Raw genomic sequence first — 12,732 nt, 5'->3', positions numbered from 1 at the left:
TATTTACAGCTAAGTACATGCCAGCTCAAAGGCCAGCTACCGGACCAAGGCACTTATCTGAGGGACCACGGAAATCACCTCAGGAATTCACAACTGGGGCAGGGACCATTTGATATCACTGCAGGAGAGCGTGGCAAATTAAATGTCCTTCTTTCTTTCTCCTTACAAAACTTGAAGCAATCCCCAGTAGAGAATGCACATCCACCATCTGCTGGAGACAGAGAATACTGGCAGGCTGATGTCACTGCAGGAGTATATACACTGTGATGTCAGCTTTGCTCTGTCTCCATCTGCTGGTAGAGGTGCATAACCCATTGGTTCTGGATTCATCTGACTAGATGCTAAGAAAACTTCCTTTTTCCACATTGGTATAGCCATTGCAACAACAGTACTTGGCTGCAGGGAGCTGCATACCATGGCTACTTCTGGAACCCAGAAAATATGGACCCTAAGTTTGACCACTAGGTGTCACTACTACATGATGACTGAGACTCTCTTCTCTGCAGCTTCCCCAGCCCTAGCTGGTCCAAGAAGCAAAATCTGCTTTGAAGTATCTGAAAGGCAGAATAAAATGAACAAATAAATGCCCTCTGTATTGCAATGTATAATACTGCCACTGAGCCACTGGGCTATCCTGACTAGGTGCTTGTGATATAAATGCTCTGTCCAACAGATCATGATAAACAATAATTTTATAATATTTGTAATATTTAAAGAAAATGGACATTAAATTACTGTTGTATGTAAGATACCAGCAATACAATTAGCTACAAGATAGATAAAATTTTTATCATAAACTAATGTTCATCTTTTCAGCAGCAAAGTTTGAGCTAAATAATCAGATTTCGGATCTTTTATAAGAATTTGCTCATAAGCTAGTAGCAGCAGATTTTGATCTTGACAGAAATAAATAATTCATACCTCGCCAAGTGAGTAATAACGCCGTGGAATCTGGGAATCTGGATAGATGTTTTCTAAATACCAAGAAAAGGGTTTACACTTCAGTTTTCCTCTCAGCATTTTTCTGACTGATACATCGCCATAATCTACTTTGACAACACCTGGGATTGTTAGAAAAACACATAAATCAATGTATCTTTGCAGCTCCACAAAGCCTTACTTTGATCACAATCTTATCATTCCACACTTCCTATAATTACCACTTAATAAAATGGAATTTAATATATAGCTGCTAGAACATGCAATGCTTTGCTATTCTCTGATTTAGTCAGTTAAAAATGAGGTATGAACAATATTTTCAGTATTATGTATCATTTTTCTAATCTACAAATACATACACATATAAGAGCCAGTTGGCTATTTTGCATGTAAATTAGTCACACATGCTGTTCGCTTTATTAATTTAGCAGAAAAGAAAATAACTTAGAATGAATATGCTTCATATCAATTACCTGACTTGATTTTCCATGCAAAGATTTAAAAACATCTAATATTTCATGGCATGACTAATACTGTTTCATTATGGTTTAATTGGCCAGCTGTTCACTTTAATTTTCTTTAAAGCACATTTTTAAAAAATTCTTTTGCGTGCAACTTTTTTTCTCAAATTTTTACAAACTATTAAAGCTGTAACTGTACTACAGAATAATTTAAAAAGCAGATTATTTTTCATTTCAGTAGATGCTCTGGTACAACTGGTCAACAGAGTTTTTGAAAGGATTTTGTTAAGGTCTAGAAAATGTTCTTCTTATTTCATCACTTCAGCTGCCACGTTTCAGCATATTGATTGTTTAACAGAGTTTATGACTCAGAATCTTCAGGTACTCTCATCTCTAAGGGAATAGGGTACCCTTGCTTTGTTTCATATTTAAAAAATAAAAAAAACTTCATAACCCGATGGAAAATGCAGGGGTTTGTCAGATTGGTTTAATGAGCCTCTTTCAATAAGGGAAACCCATTGCCCTCAAAATCCACGGCAAATCCACAGAAATCATGCATCTAAAATTCATCTTGGATTTCCCTGTAATCTAGGAAAATAAATCCAATGGATTTTTCAGATAAGTCTCAGAGAGAGCTGCAGATTGTCAAACTCTAAGCTGAAATTCACTATGTTCAAGTTCAGGATATGAGAGTAGAGCCCTCCTTACACAGGCTCCCGTGGAGGGCACCCATATTTTATCTTCTTAGTATGTTATTACTTTAAGCTGAAAGAACTAAATGGATTTGTTGAAAAGCTTACAGAATATACTGCAAAATGATTTATCAAACTATGGCATATCAAAATTCAGTATGCTTGTTTTGTGCTTGTGGTATAACTACCAAGTCATATTCTCTGAAGACAAGCAGCTCACCATAGCCAAACATATGGATGATGTTATCTGGACAGTACCAACAAGAATACATGTCCAGATTTTTCTGGGAATTTTCTAGAAATCTGTCTGAGCATGCACAGTAAATATTTCCCATGCTCCCACAGCATGCCTCAAGTTTCTTGTTTTTCACAGTAAACAGTAGAAATACTTCATTCTTTCAGAGGCTGCATTTTTATTGTAATTCACACAGAGCTATTTTCTGATTTTTCAGGACAGTGTGCCTTAATGATTTTTCTTTTCCTCATCTCATTTTTCTTATTTTTCACTGTCCCTGTGAGCAGGCCCACGACTTCTGACAAACATTCTGATTGTGGTCTGCTTTTTTCTCTTTGGTTGTTTTTAACTAATGGGAAAATGTCTGCTTTTGATTTTGCTTCATCAGTTATTCTGATTATGGCAGAGAAGGCGGCCAGGAGCTACAAGTAATCTACAGATTGTGGGTAGATGTCCATAACCAACAACACAAGACTGGTTGTATCTAGTCAAGGATCATCATATGTCTACTGTAGCATCTGTTCAAGGGTGTAGCTGAGGGCCATTAAGATCTTCAACATGAGACCACTGTTTCATCTTGATGAAATGAAGAAAAGATCTGCTCCAATGAACTGGCTCTGAAGACATCATCGAGGCATAGAAACCATGGAGTTGTCCCAAGTGCTGGATGCAAGAAGTTTCTGAAAAGCCTATGGATTCCTTCAACACTGATGCCTAAGGTTAGATCCAGAGATTAAGCAAAACACGGCCATGTCAGGGGACTAACAATTACAATAATAAATCCTGCTATATTGGTTTCCATAAGCAAAGTATGTCTGCCTGACAGCTACAATATTGAATGAATAAAAGACTGCTTCTAGTTTATCACGGTTTTCTGTGCCTTTTGATGATCTACTTGCTTTGACATACCTTTATATATATATTGGTTAGAACAAGAGAGAGCCCATAAAACCCCTCTTTGGCCTCCTCAAGTACCTGGTTGCCCTAAAACAGTTGTTGGAAATATCTATCCACCTTTTCTACTAGGGGGCACATAAAAGCCTGTGGGAGCACCACACATTGTACTACTATTTGGAAGAAGGTGGACACCTAGAATCATGTTCTGGCAACTGAGGGATTTCACTGGTACCAATTACTGCACCAGTCTGTGGTGGCTAATAGGGGTGTGCATTCAGATTGACCGCATTAGTGAAACGCAACTCTTTTTTTTTTTTTACTTAAAAAATTGATTCGACATAAACGATCGGATTTCCCACATATCGAACATAGATATGTTCGATATGTGGGAAATCGCGATTGTTGAGCCAAAATAAAAATATAAACCCCCTCACCCTCCTTAATCCCCCCCCCCCCCCGACTTACCACAACTCCCTGGTGATGGAGCGGAGTGAGGACGCCATTTCTGCAATCCTTGGCGAGAAGCATGTGACGTCGGCGGCACGTCGAGTGACGCCGGCGTCACGTGATTCCCGGCTTGTTCGCGCCGGACGGCTCGTTCGGCCCAAAAAGAACTTTTGGCCAGCTTGGGGGGGTCAGGAGGGCCCCCCCAAGCTGGCCAAAAGTTCTTTTTGGGCCGAACGAGCCGTCCGGCGCGAACGAGCCGGGAATCACGTGGCGCCGCGTCACTCAGACGCGGCGTCACGTGATTCCCGGCAAGTTCGCGCCGGACGGCTCGTTCGGCCCAAAAAGAACTTTTGGCCAGCTTGGGGGGGTCAGGAGGCCCCCCCAAGCTGGCCAAAAGTTCTTTTTGGGCCGAACGAGCCGTCCGGCGCGAACGAGCCGGGAATCACGTGACGCCGCGTCACTCGACGTGCCACCGACGTCACATGCTTCTCGCCAAGGATTGCAGAAATGACGTCCTCACTCCTCGCTCGATCACCAGGGAGTTGTGGTAAGTCTGGGGGGGGGATTAAGGAGGGTGAGGGGGTTTAAATTTTTTTTTTGCACATATGTACATATACCCAACTCATTGGATTTTTTTTATGTCCATATTGGCCGCAAGTGGGACCCCCTTTCGGACATAAAAAATATGAACATAAAATTTTGCTCTGCACATCCCTAGTGGCTAAATCCACCCTAAAACATGCAAAGAAGTTGAAGACACATGCCTTGGTACCCCCAGGTCATGCCTCTCAAACCTTAGACCATTTTGAGAGAAGGTATTTTCAGAGTGCTATTCATCGATCCCACATAGCATTCAATCACAACTAAATGGTACATTATTTGCACAAAATTTTGGAAAAAGCTCATAAATTCATTGAGAACTCCCCTTAAGAGTATCAAAGTGAATTCCATTAACTACTGGCTCAAGGCAAGGAGTACATAAAGCTTCTTACCTGCTCGGCATAAGATAGTATCAAGGGGCCCTGCAATTGCTATAGATTAATGTACATTCTCATAGATGTGTCCATCCGGCTTCCATGATGATGTGTAAGAAAGACTTGCTGGCCAAAAGGTGTACTGAGGGTCTCTGGCACCCGGGGGCCAATGCATTTATGTTTCCTTCCCTGTGCCTCCCCCCCCCCCCCCTACCACCACCACCACTCATATACTTCTACTTCTTGTAGAAATGCTTGAAGTCACAGAAATTCCTATAATGCAAACCCCAGAAAAGAAATGAACTGATAGACTGTTGTAAATGACCAACAAGGCAAAAGCTTCTCTATGCTCATTGTGACGGGGATCCCTTGCACTCCTAGGTGAATGCTGGCTTCACTCTAGAAGTCCCTGGTTAGTCAACCTGTAGGGTTCCACATTTAAAAATGTCCCACCCTCTAGCTGGTTAACAAAATATGAAAGATCCTACTCAGCTATTGATGCACAGAGATTGGGAGGGAGAACTGAAATTTGAAAAAAAGACCAGACAAATGATAATGGGGAGGTAACCCCTTGAAATAAAAAAGAAAGAAACCTACCAAGTTCAGCATCTCTGAGGGAGCACACAAGAACAACTATTAGGTCAGTGCTAGGCAGAACTAGACACTTCTCAATAACTTTGTATCACCAAATCATGTAACAGATTTTATTTTTTTCTGGTACATATCTCTGCCACTGAAAACAAAAGTAGTGATTTTTTTTTCAAAAAATAAGAATGCTCAGTTTTATGTTGTATATTATTAATCTAATAAGGATTATACCATGGCCTGCATAAGCCCAACCAATGAAATCATATTCTTGGGTTTCTTTTAACACAAAACATCCAGATGAGCATCACAAAATTACATCAACAGAACTCCCAATGGGTATAACTCCTAAGGAAAAAGCTTTGTTTGTATTAAGTCTCCTGCCCTAATAGCACCTCTCTCCCAAGGATTCACCAGTTCTCTGGCTATCATTGTCAGTATTTTATTGAAAAACCTCTGCAGTACTAATGTCCTGCTGCCTTTATCTCATGGCAATGATAAATTCTGGCCCACAAAACTGCAGGGCACTGCTAAGTAGAGCATTACTTAGATCAAGAACTGAGAACTCATATGAAGGACAGCACACATATGCTACAGTGTATCACATAATGGGGTAGATTTTCAGAGCCCTGCTCGCCTAAATCCGCCCAAAACCGGGCGGATTTAGGCGAGCAGGGCCCTGCGCGCCGGGAAGCCTATTTTACATAGGCCTCCCGGCGCGCGCAGAGCCCCGGGACTCGCGTACGTCCCGGGGTTTTCGGAGGGGGGCGTGTCGGGGGCGTGTCGGGGGCGGGCCCGGTCGACGCGGCGTTTCGGGGGCGTGTCGGCCGCGTTTTGGGGGCGGGTACGGGGCGTGGCTACGGCCCGGGGGCGTGGCCGCGCCCTCCGTACCCGCCCCCAGGTCGCGGCCCGGTGCGCAGCAGGCCCGCTGGCGCGCGGGGATTTACGTCTCCCTCCGGGAGGCGTAAATCCCCCGACAACGGTAAGGGGGGGGTGTAGACAGGGCCGGGTGGGTGGGTTAGGTAGGGGAAGGGAGGGTAAGGTGAGGGGAGGGCAAAGGAAAGTTCCCTCCGAGGCCGCTCCGATTTCGGAGCGGCCTTGGAGGGAACGGGGGGAGGCAGCGCGGCTCGGCGCGCGCAGGCTATACAAAATCGATAGCCTTGCGCGCGCCGATCCCGGATTTTAGTGGATACGCGCGGCTCCGCGCGTATCTACTAAAATCCAGCGTACTTTTGCTTGAGTCTGATGCGCAAGCAAAAGTAGGCTGTTCGCGCGCCTCTTAAAATCTACCCCAATATTTTTATGAAAGTGGTAAAGAATAAACTCATTTAATTGGCTTGCTAATATAACAAGGTATCAATAAATTAACACTTTTTCTTCACAAAATTTTGGGTGCTTGTTTTGTCCACAAGATGGCAAAGAGAATTAAGAATTTGGGGAAATATGATTTTTATAGAAAATGAATGTTTAGCTTTAATTGGACTGAAGTAGGATCTGCAACTTGTCTAAATGACAGCAGGCTATGTGTTACCCCCCAACCCTATACCAAACAACTATCACTGAATTAGTGCAGAAACAAGTATGATTGTGAAGATATAACGCCGGGTTTCTTTAAATGCAGGATAAATACTTGGATCCAGATCAGCATTGCCCCATGGTTCTGATTTGGAAATATAGAAAGCAGTTGTCTTATCTTTTTTTTTTCCTGTATATAACATATGTTTTGCTTACACTTCCTTTCTTTATTTCCGCCTTAGGCAGATGTGCCTATTAGTTTGTATGTCTGGTAACAAACTACTGAGATTCTACTTCAAAGAAAAAACTGCATACTTCTGGTTCTGAATCGCAGACTAGTGTTTATTCTAAAGAAAGTACAGCTGCAATAAGTAACTTGAGACTTTATTAGGGAAAGACAAAGACAAAGGGATAGGGACAAGGAACAGAACAAAGCACGAGGAAATAGTTTGTTCTGGGGGGCGACAGGTCCATACAACTGTACAATCACCCAGCCACCCCCCAGTTTCAGTAATGTGGATAATCTTTTATACCTTTCATACTGACCAATCAGAGTATATTCAGTATTGTTTCTAGATAAGTGCAGTGTATTTCATTTGAGAATATATTAGACCAATCAGCTAATGGGTCTGGGGTGTTGGCTGGCTGCATTCCAGCATGTAGGTTGGCTGCATTCCAGCATGTAGGCAGGGTTCTCAGTAGTCTTAATCTAAAACTAGCATTCTTGAATACAGCAGAGATGAGGTACTTCAGAAAGTCAGTGCATAATATAACATACACTAGAATGCCTGTCACATGACTAATTGTGTTCAGAAGTTTTTATTTTTATCCCTATCATATGTAATGAAATATTACAGATACTGTTTATTTAGTGAAGGAACTTGTATGTTACAGCATGAATGCCAGAATGAGTTGAAATATGCATTTCATTTTCTGAGTTGAACAAAGCAGATGTTTGTTGCCATTTATACGGAGATCTGATATGAGATAAGCTTCCTTCTTATCTTTCTACTTTTTGCTTCAGAAATTATAGAGATTTCTTCCTATCATAGAGTTTCTTTCACTTAATTTGAACTTTTGTTCATCTTATATCAGGTATTAATCCATAAACACATATCTGACTTAAAGAAGGAAGTTCAGAGGTTTTGCTTTAATGACAGTTTTGAGAACATTGTGGTGGGAGAACAGTGACAATTGTTAGTGATGATGTATAATATTGCACCTTTATACCAGAAAGACCCCCTTCAACCTTTCATTTTATGGACTGAAGTGCTCAGAATTTATGAATAAGTTCTGTCTTCATGTTTTCTTGGTACATGGAGGTAGTCTTACTTAGATACTGTTTTTCTTTGTGACACAATCTATTTTTATTTGAAATATACTGATTATCATGATGAAATGTTTTTATGAAACACTTGTTAATAGCTAGTTACATATGTACTTGCAGATATCACTATTTTGTTTCTCACATAGATTATACAGTCTGAATTGATACAACTTTATTGGTCCTTAATTGTTACTCTCTGTGCTAATTGTTCAGCAGAATTTGCTATCTGCATGTCTATTCAAAATTCAGATAGTAATTTTTCTTTATAGTGAGAACTAGAATAGATTTTTGTAATAGGGGTTTGATTTTTGTTTTTTCACTTTTGCACCACAGGTAGGTGAGAAGAAATAGGTCTTACACCTGAGTTTAACTGTTCCAGATACCTTAAAAATGATGATTATCAAGCTGTGTACTGCCAATGGGAGATGTTGATGAGGAAGGACCTGAGCCCATACTTCATTGCAGGGTGGAGAAATATCCCCAAATATCTGCGTATGTATAGCTTTTGTTAAACAGGCCATGTTAAACAAAAGTAGGCCTAACACTGGAAAGGTGGCCTATATATATAACCTCTGATGAGCTGGGTATCCCCTGAAAGTTTGATAGGTTAACCATGTATATGGTTAGCCTATCAAACCTCCCATTTATTTCTAAAATTTTGGAAAAGGTAGTTAACTCCCAGCTCATGGACTACCTCAAAAACAACAATATCCTTCACCTCTCACAATTCTGTTTTCGCAAGCACTTCAACACTGAAACCCTTTTGCTCACTCTCTCTGCTCACCTCATCAGAGGCATGGACCACGGTCACTGCTACATTCTTGCCCTTCTTGACATTTCCTCTGCATTTGATACAATAAGTCACAACCACCTCCTCTCCCGCCTATCTGACATAGGTATCTCAGGTTCAGCCCTCCTATGGTTTAAATCCTACCTGTCTAATAGACAATTCTCAGCCAAAATAGGCAATGCCGAATCCACTCATTACGCCCTCTCTCAAGGAGTTCCTCAAGGTTCCTCATTCTCATCCACCCTATTCAATATTTACCTCACATCTCTCTGCCAGCTCCTATCTGACACCTTGGCCTCAAATTCTACCTATATGCCAATGACATCCAGATCATCATACCAATTTATAACTCTATCTCCGAATCTCAAACTCTGGGAGAAATGCCTTGCATCCATCAACACCCTTTTCACAAATCTCCACCTCGCCTTAAATACCACCAAAATGGAACTGCTCTTCATATCCCAACACCAACTCCCCAAACCTTCCCTTGCAAATGATCCGGCATTTAGTTCCATCTCCACTCAGCACTTTGTACGAGACCTCGGTGTCCTGATTGACCAGCAATTGAACCTAAAAAAATACATCAACACAATCTTCAAGGAAGGTTTCTTTAAGCTCAATGTTATGAAAAAACTAAACCCCTACTCCATACCCATGATTTCCGTACTGGCATTCAGGCCACCCTCACATCGAAAATGGACTACTGCAACTCCCTTCTACTAGGTCTCCCCTATTCCACCATAAAACGGCTTCAAATGCTCCAGAATGCAATAGCAAGGACCATCTCAAATGCTCGTAAATATGACCACATCACCCCCATCCTTAAAGACCTTCATTGGCTCCAGATCCCTTCACGCATCCTCTATAAAACCCTTACTATTATTCACAGATCCATCTACAGACACAACTCCAACTGGCTTGATAAGCTATTCTGCCTCACACTCTCTTACCGCCCCATCAGAGCAACCAATAAAGGAACACTTCACGTGCCATCCCTCAAGGAGGCACACCTCACCTCCACAAGGGACCAAGCCCTCTCCATTGCTGGTCCACCCGATGGAACTCACTACCCACTAACCTCCGACTTGAGCCTTGTACCATCAAATTAAAAAATAAATTAAAAACTTGGCTCTTCAAACAGGCATACCCAGACTAGATCCCCTGCTCTCAACCCTTTGTTGCTTCAGCACATGTGCTGAACCCATGTATAAAGTTATGTTCCATTTTTTACTTGTTAGCTTTATTTATGATGTTGCCCTTGCTTGCCAGTTTCGGCTACTTCTCCTTTTGTTTCTGTAGCCCCATCCCTTGTACCTGTTTGATGTAATTTCCACCTTCAGTTCCAATGTAAACCGGTATGATGTAACTACTAATACCGGTATAAAAAAAGCTTAAAATAAATAAATAAATGTATATAACTACTTGACTGGAGATCACAATGGATGATAGAAGATACTGAGACCAAGCTGTGGATGCTCCTGTTAGATTGGAAGTATGCTTTTCTATTTTAAATTGGCCAGATATCTGGGTCAAGTAAACTCCAGGTGTACATGAGCTTAGATGGAATTTAGGTGTTATTGATAAAGGTCATCTGACCAATTGCACAGAGAGAGAGCAATGAGCTAATAGAATATATAATGAGAGAACTGATAGTGTTAAAAGTTTGGTTTTCTTACCTTGTGTTGTCTCTTATTATTTATTTATTTATTTATTTATTTAACCGCTTTTTAATATACCGACGTTCGTATAGCACATCACGCCGGTTTACAAGTAACTCAATTAAAGGAGGAAATTACAATGAATGGGGGCAGGGGATGGGAGCAGGCCAGAAAAAAGGAGGGGGGTAAGGGAGACAGGAGAAGAGAGGGAAAGATAGGTAGCGTGAGAGAGAGTAAAGAGCAACCGTCAAAAATAAGAAATAGAAGGAACTTATTTACAGAAGGAACTATTTACAGTAGTTACAACTAGCATTTAGTAGGAATCACTGCTGAAAGATATTGGGACATTGTTGGGTTGCTTTCCTTTTGTCATCAGAATGAATTTATAAGCTCTGATGCAAGTACAGAGATGCAAAAGGCCATCTATGCTGTATATTCTTGTGTTCATCTCTATTTCTTGGACTGCATTTATAAACATTCTATACAAAAGACTGGTTTGATTGCTTTACTTTTTTTTCTTTGATATTGCATTTTACATGCTTAGATTAGAATTATTTACAAATATCACATGATATGATAATTACGGTAAAATACATACAGGGGTAGATTTTCAAAGGAATACGTGTGTAACCCCCGAAAACCTACCCCTGCGCATGCAGAGCCTATTTTGCATAGCCTAGGTGGTGCGCGCAAGCTCCGGGACGCGTGTATGTCCCGGGGCTTTAAAAAATGGGCAGTCCGGGGGCATGGTCGAGGGCGTGGCAGTGGTTTGGGGTTGGTCCTCCGGCACAGCAGCTTGTGTCGGGGGATGGTGAGCCGGCAGGCATAACTCAATGAGATAAGGTAGGGGGGGATTTAGGTAGGGCTGGGGGGTGGGTTAAATAGGGGAAGGGAGGTTAAGGTAGGGGGGGAGCAAAAAAAAGTTCCCTCCAAGGCTGATCCGATTTCGGAGCAGCCTTTGAGAGAATGGGGAAAGCCATCAGGGCTCCTCTTGGGCTCAGCCCGCGGAAGGTGCACAAGTGTGCACCCCCTTGCGCGCGCCAACCCTGGATTTTATAACATGTGCGCGGCTTGCCTGCACATTTTACTTTCAGTATTCCAGGCAATTAACTAATAGGTTCATCAACATGCATTTGCATGTGATGAGCACTATTAGTTTCGGGGGGGGGGGGGGGGGGGGGGGGGGGGGGGGGGGGTTGGCTGTGCGCCATTCTGTATCAGCCTGATAGTAATTTTTCTTTTGAAGGGGATATAAATTTTAATTATTTTCCCTGTTGCCTGAACTGAAAATGTATGCTTGTCTGCATATTTTTCTTTCTTTCTTTCTGCTTATTTTCAGAATTGTAGTAAGACATACATTAAAGGGTCGATTTCCAAACAAGTATGTATGCATCCATCTGCGCATACACATGGACACGATGATTTTATAATGTGTGCAGCGGTGTGCACGTGCTATATAATATAGTTCCCATGTATACTGCATGCAGGAGCTTAATATCCGTCCGCGCATGTGCAGGTGGGTAGGGATTCACACAGGGGGGGGGGGGGATTTTAAAAATGAACACACAACAATGCAAGTAGGCCTTCCCCAGTTTCCTCCCAGTCTGCTCCAATTAAGGAGTGAACTGGGGGGGGGGGGGGAAACTTTCTATACCCCTTCCTAATCTCTCCTCTCTTTTCCCCTCTCCTTTCCAATCCCTAAAACCCCTTTCCCTACCTTTATTTTTTATTTTGGAACTTACTTCATCTGAATAGCCCGGTACTTCTGCACACACTGGGGGTTATGAGTGTGGATGGACCATTTTTAAAATGCGCTTGGCATGCACACGCTTGTAACCCCTGGATTTTACACACGCAGGCCTCTTAAAATTTGGGTGAACATGATTTGTAGTTTATGATTCCAATGCTTATTTATTTTTCTAGAATAACAAATGGTATTGCTTCTCTGCTGGGAATGGCTTAGGACATGATACTGCTCACATGGAATTGAGATGCTCTTCCATATACACAACACAAAGATAGGCAGATAAGGTGTTGATACTTAGACATCAGTATAGAACTTGAGAAGATTCTACAGACAGGAAGAGTCAATGAAAACAGGCTGAAAACATGACTACAGATGGCACCAGTGGGTTTACCTTAGATGAGTTATCCCAACTCGCAACTGGCTAGTAGGAGATCATGTTCAACTCATGAAATTGTGAAGTAATTT

At 41.9% G+C, this 12,732-nt stretch overlaps 1 protein-coding gene across 5 annotated transcripts in view; it reads right to left on the bottom strand.

Moving 5' to 3' along the window:
- Positions 1 to 12,732, bottom strand: part of GALNT13 (polypeptide N-acetylgalactosaminyltransferase 13) — a 740,598-nt gene that overhangs the window by 197,460 nt on the left and 530,406 nt on the right. For 4 of the 5 annotated variants that reach the window (XM_029605513.1, XM_029605509.1, XM_029605512.1 and 1 more), the window contains one exon: positions 922 to 1,061. In XM_029605513.1, the coding sequence (XP_029461373.1) occupies positions 922 to 1,061 (140 nt within the window). The remainder of the gene's footprint in view (positions 1 to 921; positions 1,062 to 12,732) is intronic. The other variant, XM_029605510.1, reaches the window with a different exon arrangement.

The sequence above is a fragment of the Rhinatrema bivittatum genome, chromosome 6 (assembly GCF_901001135.1).
Source record: "Rhinatrema bivittatum chromosome 6, aRhiBiv1.1, whole genome shotgun sequence".
NCBI classification, from domain to species: Eukaryota; Metazoa; Chordata; class Amphibia; order Gymnophiona; family Rhinatrematidae; genus Rhinatrema; species Rhinatrema bivittatum.
The sequence above is the reverse complement of the archived record's forward strand: the minus strand, read 5'-3'. Positions and strand labels throughout refer to the sequence as shown.